At 40.9% G+C, this 14,781-nt stretch overlaps 1 protein-coding gene across 1 annotated transcript in view; it reads right to left on the reverse strand.

The window, feature by feature from the left end:
* The window catches only part of STK10 (serine/threonine kinase 10), a 137,299-nt gene that overhangs the window by 51,842 nt on the left and 70,676 nt on the right, over positions 1–14,781 (reverse strand). Inside the window, exons 5-7 of the mRNA XM_043990207.1 lie at positions 10,569–10,641; positions 6,445–6,639; positions 4,459–4,540 (exon numbers count right to left, since the gene is read on the reverse strand). Coding sequence (XP_043846142.1) covers positions 4,459–4,540; positions 6,445–6,639; positions 10,569–10,641 — 350 coding nt within the window. The remainder of the gene's footprint in view (positions 1–4,458; positions 4,541–6,444; positions 6,640–10,568; positions 10,642–14,781) is intronic.

Consider the following 14,781-nt stretch of genomic DNA (forward strand, 5'->3'; position numbering starts at 1 on the left):
CCTCAGAAAAAGCACCTTGGCAGATGAGTGGAGGAAAGGTTGGAAAGGAGAAAGACTTGAGTCAGAGAGACTAGTTGCTAGGCTATTGAAATAGTATAGGAGAGAAGTAATGCAGGTCCTGTGAATGGAGAGAAAGGGATGTATATAATAGATAGCAAGATGGCAGAAGTGACAAGATTTGGCAAAAGATGGGATAGGTATTTTTTGGTAGGACAATGAGGGTTAAGTGACTAGCCCAGGGTCACATATCTAGTGAGTGTTAAGTGTCTGAGGCTGGATTTGAACTCAGGTCCTCCTGAATCCAGGGCTGGTGCTTTATCCACTGCGCCACCTAGCTGCCCCCAAGCCCACTTACTTTCATTCAGTTTCTTCTATGGAACTTAAGAACTTCTGGCCATTGGGTCCCATGCTGAAAGATGTGCATTGTAATGACATTATGTGTTCTTATATGTAACAGGGTACAGAGGCAGCATGGCATAGTAGACAGAGAGCTGGCCTTGGAGCTGAGAAGACCCGGATTCAAATTCCGTCTCTGACTCATATTTACTATGTGACACTGAGCCAATGATTTCATGTCTCTGTGTTTTAGGCACCTCTTTAAGGCTGTAAGTTACAAAGAAGTTGCTGACCTGCACTGGTAGAAACTTTATTCATTTGAGAGTAATTATGCCAATCAAATCACAGGTCTAGGCCCTATCTCTATCTTAAATGTAATGGCGGACTCCTAGGGTGGAGGGAACCTTCATCCTAAGTCTTCAAGGAACTATCCAGATCAATGGGAAACAGCATGATCTACTATGAAAAGCCTGGGCTGGAGGCAGCTTGGTGGCACAGTGGATAAAGCAAGGGCCCTGAATTCAGGAGGGCCTGAGTTCAAATCTGGCTTCAGACACTTGGCATTTATTAGCTGTGTGACCCTGGGCAAGTCATTTAAACTTCATTGCCCTGCAAAAACAAAAAAGAAAAGCCTGGCCTAAGAGCCATGGGGCAATGGATAGAGCATCACCCCTGAAGTCAGAAGGACCTGAGTTCAAATCCAGCCTCACATACTTACTAGCTTGTGTGACCCTGGGCAAGTCACTTAACCCGAATTGCCTCCCCCCCAAAAAAAAACCCACATGATCTCATTGAGACTTAAAACAACTCTGCAAGGTAGGTATGACACAGGTATTATAATTTTCATTTTACATATGAGGAAAATGAAGCTCAGAGAGATGCAACTTGCCTATAGTCAAAGAGCCAATAAGTATCAATGGAAAGACCTGAACCCAGGTCTTCCTGAATCCAAATCCAGGTCTATATGTACTATATCATGATATCTCTTCAATTTAGGCACTTATCCATAAAATATCCTACCTCGTATGATAAAAAATATATGTGTTAAAAATTAAAAGCAGGGGCAGCTAGATGGCGCAGTGGTTAAAGCACCGGCCCTGGATTCAGAAGGACCTGAGTTCAAATCCAGCCTCAGACACTTGACACTTACTAGCTGTGTGACCCTGGGCAAGTCACTTAACCCCCATTGCCTTAAAAAAAAATTAATGTAAAATTAAAAGCAGCATTCAAATAGGAGGTCTTATTAAATTTTTGAAAATTCTCTAAGGGAGAGTCTATAACCTCTTTCATTCACCCATTCCAGCAGTTAACAATCCTTAGACAGGAAATTCTTCTCTGTATCAAATTGAAATTCCTCATGCTGAAGTTTAAAGTCTATTTCCTCTTGGGCTGGAGATGGAGAACAGCTGCTCAACTCCCCCTTCTTCCCCCGCCATATACCATGCTTAACAGACTATAAGATGCCCTTCCTTGGGGAAAGAAATGGTCCCCAAAACGGAATTGAGACTTTTAGACTGATCACAACTGATTAACTCCTCCATCTTTCAGGTAAAGTGGGGCCAATGCCTCCACCTAACTCCAATCTTTGCATGGTTTTCTAAAATGATCCCAGGCAGAGAAGTTACCTGATGGCTGAAGTTACAAGCTGTCACTCACCCCAAGTTACTATGGCACAAGATAAACAAGATGTTTAATTGAAACATGTTTTCTGGTAATTCAGTTAAAACATCCCCTTTCACCAGGATTGATCCTATACCATTATCACTGGTGATATGAAAGGAGGAATGAACATCATCTAGACGTAACTCCAAAAGCTTTTTTTAAGTCAAAGTTGCTTATTTTATTTTTATTACGCAGCACGTGTCTTGGCAACACAATGATTTTAAAAATACAAATGGTGTCCACTTTAAATTCTGTGCACTTAACACATTTTTTCCCCAAATACTCCCCACTCATTCCCCAAAATAGCAATATATAATTAATGTGTAATATAGTACATATAATTATATGTTTAATTATATCATCTTGTAATATATCATATTATACATAATTACACATTATATAATGTATAATAACAGTTCTGCCCCATTCAGACACTGCACTGAAATCCTTCTTTTTGTTTCTTTTTTAAGTGTATTTTCCCCATTCCTTTTCTGGCAGTGTGGATTAAGGCCTCACCTTCAGAGTAGCATCACTACACAGTAATAAGTGATATTGAAATAAATGTTAAGCCAAAGTTTCAAAAAGACCAAATGCTAGCAGCAGAGGAGAAAAAGGAAACAAAGAGATATAGAACATATTGCTAACATCACTAGCTCAGAACAGGACTGTAATTCTTGACTTAAGCCATTGCAACAGACGTGGGCACATGAAATCAGAAAGCTGCCAGTGGGAAGAAAGCCTCCCTAGAGTTTAGTCTATCTGGAGAAGTCCTCATCCGTTCTCTGCTTTTCTTTGCTAGGGCAGAGCTGGTCTTGGAGGCCAAAAAAGGCAACACAGTTGGAGAGGACAAAATGAGGTCAAAATTCTAGAGATTATAAACTAAACTCTATGACCTGGTTCAACATAGAGAAAGGGAACACTCATAAAAGAAAGAAGCTAAGGGAGAAATGGAGGTTATCTTAGCTCCAAAGGCATAGTGTGGTCACATGGAAACTAAAACGCCATAAATTTATTGAAAAAGTATGAGATGGGGCAACTAGGTGACGCAGTGGATAGAGCACCAGCCCTGGAGTCAGGAGTACCTGAGTTCAAATCCGGCCTCAGGCACTTAACACTTACTAGTTGTGTGACCCTGGGCAAGTCACTTAACCCCAATTGCCTCACTAAAAAAAAACAAAACAAAAAAAAAGAAAGAGTATGAGATGAGAAATTATGAAAACTGCATTCCAATGACCCCCTGCCCCAATAGTATATCTGATCTTAGGCTAATCACTTGACATCTTTCAGACTCAGTTTCCTCTTAAGTAAATCAAAGGGGACAGACTAGATCAAGGATTTATTTTTTTTTGGTGAGGCAACTGGGGTTAAGTGACTTGCCCAGAGTCACACTGCTAGTGTTTTTTTGTTTTGTTTTGTTTTGTTTAGTGAGGCAATTGGGGTTAAGTGACTTGCCCAGGGTCACACAGCTAGTAAGTGTCAAGTGTCTGAGGCCAGATTTGAACTCAGGTCCTCCTGAATCCAGGGCCGGTGCTCTATCCACTGTGCCATCTAGCTGCCCAGATCAAGGATTTTTAATTGAAGTTTCATGAATTTTTTTTTAATATTTTGGTAATTGTGTTTCAATCCAATTGTTTTCCTTTGTAATCTTATGTATTGTTTTATGCATTTAAAAACATTGTTCTGAGGAGTCCCTAGGCTTCACTAGACTGCCAATCTGGTGAATTGGTCAACTGATGTGACCCATGGACCAAGGTGGTCTTTAAGGTCCTTTGTAGCTCTAAATCTCATGGTTGTGTGATTTAACTAGATGACACCTAAGGTTCCTCCTAGGTAAAAAGATTTTTTTTAGGTTCAGGAATTCATGCATTTAAACAATTAAATGCTTACTTATATGCTAAACATTGGAAATTCAAGAGGGAATAAAATGTCCTGCCCTCAAGGAGTTTACAATCTATAGAGAGGATATGATATGTACAAAGATAAAGATAAGGGGGCAGCTAGGTGGCAGTGGATAGAGCACCAGCCCTGGAGTCAGGAGTACCTGAGTTCAAATCCAGCCTCAGACACTTAACACTTACTAGTGTGACCCTGGGCAAATCACTTAACCCCAATTGCCTTACTGAAAAAAAAAAAAAAGATAAAGATAAGTCCAAAACAAGGTAAGGCATAGAAGAGATCTAACATTCTGTGGGAATATTTATGACAGGAACATTTTCTGTGGGAATGGAGAATGAATAAGAGAAAAGGAAGTAGCTCCTGACCTAAGGCAGAAAGAAGAAAAGATGAGTAAAGAGTGCAGGCCAAGGCATGGGAGATGGTCTTCAGAAGAGTAAGGAAGTTAGAGGTGGCACATTGAATTCAGTTACATGTAGATTATAGATTATTCCCACATTCACTTGCTGCCTTTTAAGTAATCTAATCCTAGAAGTCAACAGGAAGGAGGAAGAGAAGAATATTTACCTCTAAGAGCTGTGCAGCACTGGGCCTCGTCTCTGGATTCTTATCCAGAGCAGTCTTCAGGAAGTCCCGGAAGTCCAAGGACCTGTATGTATGAATACAGATTAGCAGCAAGGTCAAAATGGGGGAGAAATTCAAGAAAATTGATCCATGGGCTCTCTCTACTTCAAGTAGCTGGTTAACTACCTCCTCTCTGAAGGAGCTGCCAGATCCCTTACCATCTCTTAGGCCTGAAAGATCACTCTTGGTTGTCAGAAAAGCAGATGCCACATGCCTAGCCTGACATGTAAGATGAATAAAGAAGGCAGGCTAGTGGCAGAGCTCAGCAGTCATTCCTGCATCACCAGACTTACTTAGGAACACGTTCTGGCTGCAGGTAGGATTCCTTTTCTCCAACTGTGTACATTATTTAACCAAGGCCATCCAAGTGTCAGTCCATAATTCTTGGAGTTGTCTTGCCCTCTGCCAACCCTAGGTGAAAGTTTTCCTTTATGTCACTCCACAGCATTCCTAAAGCTTGGGCTGGTGCTCCCAGCCAGATGCAACTCTTGGCCCAAAGAATCAAGATCATTTCAGTTTTTCTGGCCCGAAGTAGGCACGCACCAAAGGAGAAGCTGGTTAGGAAATAAAGAGAGGGGAGGCCAATCGAAAAGGCTTAACCTAATATGGGTGGAAGCAGACTCACTAAGGTCTCTTTTTCTTATAAGAAACACAATGAAATAATATTGACAATACCATCAAGTACTAAAGGAGATTGATATGGATTTTTATTTAGGAGAGACCCAAGGCTTTGCACTCAAGACAATGTCATACTATTATTTTATTTTATTTTATTTTTTGGCGGGGCAAATTGGGGTTAAGTGACTTGCCCAGGGTCACACAGCTAGTAAGTGTCAAGTGTCTGAGGCCAGATTTGAACTCAGGTCCTCCTGAATCCAGGGCTGGTGTTTAATCCACTGTACCACCTAGCTGCCCCCATACTATAATTTTAAAATATTTCCTTCTTTTTTTTAATTAAGAGGCCATGGTGCCTCTTAATGGTACAGTCAGATCATAAAATATTAGGAATAGAAGAGAGCTTAGAGATCCTCTAGCCCAACCCCCTAATTTTTAAAATGAGGAGAATGAGGCACAGAGGGGTTAAGTAGTCTAAGGCCTCACAATGAGTTGCTAGAACACAGGTCTCCTGACCTGTGCTCTTCCCATGCACCAGGATGCCTCTCAGTCCAGCTTTAGTTTTGTTTTTCATTCCTCCACCTGGAGGTTTGATTAGTTATATAACCTGGGTTGGTTCCTATGGGGATCCATGTCTGTTTGCTTAGGGTCTCTAAGATGAGAGTAATGAGGATCACGAGGGAAATGGGGATGTTTTTAGCCTGGAGAAGAGAAGACTGAGGAAGGACGTGACAGCTGTCTTCAAGTATTTGAAGGCCTAACATGGAAGGAGGACTTAGATTTATTCCACTTGACCCCAGAGGGAGGCAGACTCTAGCTCAGTGCTGGGAGAAACTTCCTTACAAGGAGAGCTGTCCAAAAGTGAAATTGCCGTCCTTCTTGGAGGTCTTCACTCAGGGGCTGGATGAGCCCTTTAAGGTAGATTGAAGGGGACTTTGCTTGGGAGTACAGATTGGACTCAAAAGTTCCCTGAGGTATGTCCCAATGCAGAGGTTTTGTCATCCTGTAAGGACCAAGGAAGACTGGAGAGTAACTCATCATGAGCTGTTGAGCCAAGATTACATTTGGGTGGTCAACCTGAAAGCAATGATGATGATGAAGGGACTTGTGTCATAGCCTGTGTGGCCTGGTGATTTTCGAATGCTGCACAGGATCCTTTTGATCACATGGGGCTCCTCCCTGTCTAGTTTTTCTAGTTGGTCCTGAGCAATGAATTACCCTTATACTTAACCTCCTACAGGCAGATCTGAGCTCTATGGTGGTAGCATAAATTCACCCTGGAGAGGCCATAATCAGGTCCCCTTTTCTTCTTACCATTTGGATGGAGTGAGGAGCGTAGGGGGCTCTGACTTGGCGATCTTCAAGAGGACTCGCATCGGATTCAGCTCATGGTGAGGGGGCTCTATCTGGGCCATCTCAATGAGCGTGATACCCAAGGACCATATATCAGCCTTGTAGTCATAAGGGGTATCTTTCATGGTCTCACACATCACCACCTCGGGAGCCATCCTAAAATAGACCCAGCATACCAAGAAAGAGAAGAGAATGAGAATTACCTCCCTAGCACATATACAAGGCTTCTATTTGAAATTAAGACCCAATTTGGCAACAAAACCATAGCAACGTGTGAACAGCCTTTCCCATCCACTTATTTACTTTATCTCCCATCATCTTTCCTTTGGGTTGCTGTTGCTATTGTCTTTCTTGACTGAACCTGGCTTTTTCATGGGTATAGAGAGGTCCCGGTGAAGATCTTTCTCTATTAATGTAATTTATCCCTTTCTCTACTATTTTTAGGCAGCTGGGTGGTGAAGTGAATAAGAGTGCTGGACTTGCAGTCAGGAATACCTGAGTTCAAGTCCTTTCTCAGACATTTACTAGTTGCTTGACCCTGGGCAAGTCACTTTGAGATGGATGATTTTAATTAAACCCCTATTTTATTCCAATCAATATTAATCAGTTCAGTGTGACTCCATAGGGGTAGTAATTATTAGCATTACACTTATATATTAATATATATAGTCAGTTTAGTCAACTAATATTAATATAGGAATTACATGTATTAATATTCATATTTTACATATATTTGGGGATAATTAGATAAAATGGAGTCTTTCTTATCAGACCCAAAACTTTTAAAATCTAAGCTCTAAATTCACTGTTGACTAGCCTATTATAAAGTTCACTTGGCTAACCACAAAATGCTGACTAGAGGACCTCTCCACCCTTTTGGCCTGATGTGGATGAGATTTCTTGATGTGATCTGGAAAGTCCCCCAACTTATTTTTGTACTTCTAGACCACCCTCTCTTGCCTAACATGAGGCGGGGCCTATCTTATGACCACTTAGTCAGCAGAGATGGTCCATGCCTTGCCCATCCTGTGACCACCCATGGCGAGGCATCATTCATGACCCTCCTGGAGGGTCAAGAACAAAGATATATCAACCAATGGGACTTTGTATATTATTTTGCCTCATCTGTTTATCTGGGCATCAGGTACTAAATAAGTAAGACCCTGGGGACAAAGGGTGTCTCAGAATATGAGGAAGATCTGAGGTTCCATTCATTAAAGGAGGGCAGCTGGATCTGGTCGTTTTAATAAATGGGTTTTGGCTTGTAGTTCTGTCTCAGTTTCTTTTATGGTAGATTGGACAATTTTAGACCCCACAACTTAACCTATTTTTTTCACCTTAGTTTCCTCATCTGTAAAATGGGAATATAACAACTATCCCATCTTTTATGAGGATCAAATGAGATAACATGTTAGCCATAGTCTTAGAATTAATTTTTTTTTTTTAGTGAGGCAATTGGGGTTAAGTGACTTGCCCAGGGTCACACAGCTAGTAAGTATTAAGTGTCTGAGGTCAGATTTGAACTCAGGTACTCCTGACTCCAGGGCTGGTGCTCTATCCACTGCACCATCTAGCTGCCCCTAGAATTAATTATAGTCTATGGGGTATTAAGTGACTTGCCCAGGATCATATAGCTAATGTGATACATGTAGTATTAGAGGCAGGATTTGAACCTAGGTCTTACTCACTTCAAGGTCAGCTCTTTTTCCATTCCTCCACATTACCTCCTCTATCCTTATTTTCTTCATATAGAAATTGATGCTCCCCCTCCTCCATATAAGCCTGTATTTGTTGATTCCTACCACCAGATGGCAGAAGAAATCAGAAGGAGTAGAGAGTAAGAAATAAGCGTTCTGGGGAAAGGGGATGAGCACTTCTAGGGGAGAGGGGAAATGGGGGAAACAATCCCAGAGGATGATGGGACAGAGCAGGGATAATAAAGCAGAAGAAAGTGGTGGAAAAGCATGGATAGAAGAACAAACATGGCAAAAGACAGAAATTGGTGGGGAAAAAAAGAAATTGATTGAGGGGAGCAGGACAGAAAAGGAGGAGGAGGAGGGCAGAGTAAGAAAAGAAGCCAGCAGCATTTAGCTATAAGGCAAAGCACCATATTCCCCCACTATGGATAGCCTTGAATGCCAGCATCTTCCCCACATTGAGAAAACTTGGTATAGGATAACCCAAGCTTATTTGACAAATACATTAGAAGAAATGATGCACTTGGAAGGATTCTTCACTTTGCAAGGCTTTACCATAAGTTTAATCCAGATAGTGAGCACCTCTAACATTGGCAAAAGTTCAATTCACATGTAATTTGGGGGAAGACACAAATGGTCAAAAGTTTTCCATGATTCCTGTATAGGAGAGAATGGAGCAAGCCCTGCTTCCCAATGTGATCCAATGTCTCCTGCATCCATTTGCCCACCTTCAGGAACAGTTGCTGATTTTATCTCTTTCTATATAGTTCCTAAAAATGAAATGCCTTGTATATTTGGAACTCCCCATGTATAAGCAGAGAGGTTTGGAACAGATAGCTTGGAAGGTCCCTTCCAGCCTCTAATTTATGGGCTGTGATCTGCTTCAAAGAAGTCCTCATGAGCTGAGTGAACGGTTTTTTCAGCATCCACAGTCCTGGCTAGGAACAGAAGACTCCACTTGAGCTTTATATATTTCATCTCTGCCTCCCCCTACCATGCACTGAAACATTGTCTAACCAACAAATCAGCTGTTTATTTTATTTTATTTTTTTGCAGGGCAATGGGGTTTAAGTGACTTGCCCAGGGTCACACAGCTAGTAAGTGTCTGAGGCTGGGTTTGAACTCAGGTCCTCCTGAATCCAAGGCTAGTGCCTTATCCATTGCGCCACCTAGCTGTCCCCTGTTAACTCCTGTATTTGTACTCCCATAGTTACAAAAATATTCGGGACAAAGGGTCCACCAACCTCACATATGAAGTTAGAATTGAGAAGAGCCTTAGAGAAACATAGCGCTCTCCTCCCTTACTCCATTTAACTATGAGGAAAGTGTCTAAGAGAGATGAAGTGATTTGGACAAGGTCACACAGCTAGAAGGTAGAAAAGCCAGAACTCAAAAGCAAGAGTTCTGATTCCTGAAAGGCATCACCAGAGTAGTGGGGAGAGCACTAGACGTGGAGTCTGGAAGATCCCAGATTCAATTCTCATCTCAGACACCAGCACTGTAACCTTGTCCAAGTCACTTAACACCTCTGAAAGTCTTAGTTTCCCTATCTCTAAAATGGGGGTGGAGATAACAGCACCTCACAGTGTTTTGAGAATCAAATGAAATAAAGTATGTAAAGTGCTCTGTAATTTTTGAAGTGTTATATAAAACATTAGCAGCTACAATTATTATTGCTATTATCATATTATGATTCCTTTCTAGTCTTCATAAATTAATTTTCCCTCTCTCTCTCTCTCCCCCCCCCCTTCTCTCCCCTTTCCCTTTCTGTGTGTGTTCCTCTCTCTCCTCATCTCCCTCCATCTTTCTCTCTGTCTCTCTCTCTTCCTTTCTGTGTCTACCACACACACACCACACACACACACACACACACACACACACACACACACACACACACACACACACACACACACACACACACACCCCTCTGGTTTGTTTCATCCATTTGCTTTTTTTTGAATCAATTACTTAGTACTTATTGAGAGCCAACCAAGGGCTCCACCCTATGACTGGCACTGTAGAGTAACATAATACATGATTCCTGATTTCAAGGAATTTTATAATCCGGAAGGGGAGGCAATACTAATGCCCAAGAAACAACAAATGAATAGTACAGAACAATGTACAATTAAGTGATAAATTGCATGGTACCAACTCTAAGTGCAGCAGGAATTCAGAAGAGAAGGAGAAACCAAGAAGCACTGGGGTAAAAGGGAAGGCAGACCTTGATTTGGTCTTTGAACAATGGGTGGGTTTAACTATTCAACTAAAACGGTCATACCAGTGTTTTTTATCCAGCAAGTAGCTTTGGGGAGGGGTGGGGAGGAGGAGGCATCTTTGGCTCAAAGTTCAGCCTCAGATCCAGTTTCCAGAAGCTAGCTTACTTACCAGTAAGGTGTTCCTATGAAGGAATCTCGTTTCTGTAAGGTTTTCAGATTCTTGGCAGATACACCAAAGTCAGCTGCAAGGCAAAAATCTCAGATAAGAAATCCTTCTGGCATTCCTAGCCCTGACTCCTCAGGTTATAAAGCTTCTGATGCCTATTACAAAAACAAACAAACAAACAAACAAAAAACCCCAGAAAGCAAAAGCCCCTCAGCCAGTGGTCCTTCAGACATCCATGGTCACAGGCAGAAGAACATGAAGCTGGATATACAAACTTGGGAGTATTTTTCCAGTCACAGAAAAGTCATAGTCTTGAAAAACTGAGTTTAGGATGAAATGAAACCTTGACAGAATATATGATGTCTTATTGGAGAACAGAAAATATAAGGCTATGATGAAGCAGGCTTCCCATCTCTTGGCAGACATGTGGTAGATTATAGAGGCAGAATGAGGCATACATTTCCAGACATGGCCAATGTGTGAATTTATTTTGCTCAATTTTATTCATTTGTTACAAGGGAGGGCTTTTCCAGAGGAGAGGGGAAGACGCAGGAGAGTTGTTAAAAGGGGTTCATGGGTAGTGATGGTGATACTCAAAAAAAGGAAAGAAATACACATTGATGAATTATTTTTAAAATAGAAAAGAGCAGGGTGAAATTTGAAAGGGTTGTGTTGGTACTTCCATATTAAATTTATAATAATTTATTATTATTATTAATGTTTATATAGCACTATGTGCCAGGTATCTTAGGAACTTTACAATTATTCTCTTATTTAATCCTCACAACCCTGGGAGGTAGATGCTATTATCATCCCCACTTTATAGATAAGGGAACTGAAGCAAATGGAGTTTAAGTGACTTGCCCAGGGTCACCCAGAGAATGAGTACTGAGGGTAGCATCCACATCCAGGTTTTCCTGAGCCCTTGCCATTACCTCATGCTGCCTCTCTCAGAGATCACAGCTGAGGTGAAGTAAAGAACTATTTAGCACATGAACTTGTGCAAAATTAAAGCTTTAAATCTTGAGTTTTCAAAAGAAGAAATGCAAACTATTAATATCCAAATTTTTTAAATGTCCCAAATCAGTAAGAAAAATACCCATTAAATTCAACTCCAAGGTTTTGCATCATACCCACCGAATTGTCAAAGATGATTTATTTTAGTCTAGACCTGTGATTACATGGATTTTTTTTATTACATGGATATTGAGAGATCCCAGTGTAGAAACTCCCTTCACTTGTGCAGTTTGAGAATTCTTGGATAATTTAGAGTTTTGGGGTTTTTTTTTGTCAGGGCAATGAGGGTTAAGTGACTTGCCCAGGCTCACACAGCTAGTAAGTGTCAAGTGTTTGAGGCTGGATTTGAACTGAAGACCTTCTGAATCCAGGGCAGGTACTTTATCCACCGTGCCACCTAGCTGCCTGGTAATTTAGAGTCTTAGAGAACTATTTGATAAAAGATGGAAAGTAGGAATGTTAGGGGGGCTATGGGAAGTCAAGAACACTAATATATTACTAGGAGAGTTATAAACTGGTGCAATAATTCTGGAAAACAATTAAGGATGTGAGAAAAACCACCAAAGTGTTCATTCTCTGGTTCAGTAAACCCAATACTGAGCACATAATCCAAGGAGATCAAAAAAAAAAAAAAATCCCTACCTATACCAAAATATTCCCTATTCTCACTCTTTGTAATAGCACAAAACTAGAAATATAGTGGATGCTCATCAATTAGGGGAATATGTAGGCAAATGGTGACATACGAATATGATGAAATAATAATGTTCCTTAAAAAATGACAAATATGAGGAATTCAAAGAAACATGGAAAGACTTGTGTGAACTGATTCAGAACAGAGAAGCAGAAACAGCAGAATAATAAAAAAGCCAATTATTATAATAATTTGATTGTGTACCAGTGTATTTTACACAACAGATTTGGATGATATAATCTAATCTTGATCCCAGAGAACTGATGATGAAATACACTTTACTCCTCTTGGTGGAGAGGTGATGGACTATGGGTACAGAATGTTGCATATCTTAATAGATGCAGTCACTGTATCTGCTTGCTTTGCTTAACCAGTTCTCTTTGAGTCTCCTGAGAGAGCGACTGTGACTTAAGCAATCTATTTTTTTTTTTTTTTAGAACAAGGCAGACGTGGAGTTCTTGGGGGCTGGTCCACAGACAAGGTTCTGAGTTCTAATGAGTATGTGTATAGACCAAACATGGCTGCTAAGCATTATCAGGGAACAACACAGAGGATTTCTGGTAAAGGAGAGCTGTGGAAGTGAATAATAAGAAGGTCCTGGGGGAATGAAGGATAGATGTCACATTGAATAATAGATAACATTTGTATAGTGCTTACTGTGTGCCACGCACTATGCTAAGCATTTTACAAATAACTCATTTGTTCTTCATAACAACCCTGAGAGGTAGGTTCTATAATTACCCCCATTTTACAGATGAGGAAACTGAAGCAAACAGAAGTTAAGTGTCTTGCCCAGGGTCACACAGCTAGGATATGTCTAAGGTCAAATTTGAATTCAGGTCTTCTTGGTCCTAGGCCATGGTCTCTATCCATCACAATACCTAGCTGCCCCATATACTCAATGAAAAGAAGGGGTTGCCAATCTTGTCTCTGAAGAGATGAGGAAATGCACCTGTCTCCCTTCCTTGCAGGGAGAAGGGATGTTCAGGGACTCAGTATGAAACATGTTATACACTATTAGGCTTGGTTCATTTGTTGTTTTCTTTTGTTGAACTGCTTTCTTTGAGCTTTTTCTTTTTTTATTCTTTATTGCATGGGGTGGCTTAACGGGCTATGGAAGGAAAATGAAATTCAGAAATAAAGGTGATGTTGAAACATGAGATATAGGGGACAGCTAGGTGGCACAGTGGATAAAGCACCAGCCCTGGATTCAGGAGGACCTGAGTTCAAATCTGGCCTCAAATACTTGACACTTACTAGCTGTGAGACCCTGGGCAAGTCACTTAACCCCCATTGTCCTGCACAAAAAAAGAAAAGAAAAGAAACATGAGATATAAATAAAAATTTAAAACTACAAGAGAGAGGGGAGAGGAAAAGGAAGGAGAAGGGGTTACATGGATGTAGTATGGTAGAATGAAAGGAGTACTGGACTTGGAGCCTAGTACCCTGGGTTCTAATTTCATCTCAGGGATTAACCAGATGTATCACTTTGTGCAAGAAGGTCACTCTGTCTCTGGTTAGACAGGCTGATCACACGCACAAGATCACATTTAGAGCTGGAAGGGACCTTTGAAAACCATCTAGTCCAACCATCTCATTTTTACAGCTGAGAAAACAGCCTCAGAGAGGCTAAGTGACTTGCCCAGGGTCATGCAGATAGTAAAAGTGTCTGAGGCAGTATCTGAATTTAAGTTTTCCTGACTCCAGATCCAGTGCTCTATTCATTATGCCAACTAGTTGGCTCACCTAGTGATTAGAAGGAAAGAGAGAAATTAAACATGTCTAAAGATCCCGTCCAGCTATGATATTCTGTGAAGAGCTACCATGATGAGGTACGTCAAAGGAGAAGCTAGAGGCTGGAAGCACAGCATTATTTTGGAAGCAGGGCAATCAAATGCATCCTTTAAAATAGAGGTTCTTAACCTGGGAGTCCAGGAACTTGGATGGGAAAAAAAAAGACCTCTTTATTTTTTACTAATCTTTGGTTTCATTTGTAATCCTATGTGTTTTATTTAACGCATTAAAAACATTATTCTTGGAAGGGATCCACAGATCTAACTAGACTGCCAAAGGAGTTGACAAAAAAAAAAAAAAAGAATCCCAGCTTTCCTGGAGCAGTGTTAAAATTGCTGGACTTAGAGTCAGGGATACCTGGGTTCAAATCCTGCCTCTCACTCTTATTGGTTGAGTGACCTTGAGCAAGTCACTTTACCTCTGTCTGCTTTAGTTTCTTTCTCTGTAGTTAGATTAAAAACTGGAGTACCTACTTCACAGGGTAGTTGTGAGGATCAAAGGAGAAGGGGCAGCTAGGTGGTACAGTGGATAAAGCACCAGCCCTGGATTCAGGAGGACCTTAGTTCAAATCTGGCCTCAGACACTTGACACTTACTAGCTGTGTGACCCTGGGCAAGTCACTTAACCCTCACTGCCCCGCAAAAAAACCAAAAAACAATTAATGATTTATAGCATTCTTTTCACACAAAAAAGAAAGAGGATCAAAGGAAA

Source organism: Dromiciops gliroides, chromosome 2 (genome assembly GCF_019393635.1).
Source record: "Dromiciops gliroides isolate mDroGli1 chromosome 2, mDroGli1.pri, whole genome shotgun sequence".
NCBI lineage: Eukaryota > Metazoa > Chordata > Mammalia > Microbiotheria > Microbiotheriidae > Dromiciops > Dromiciops gliroides.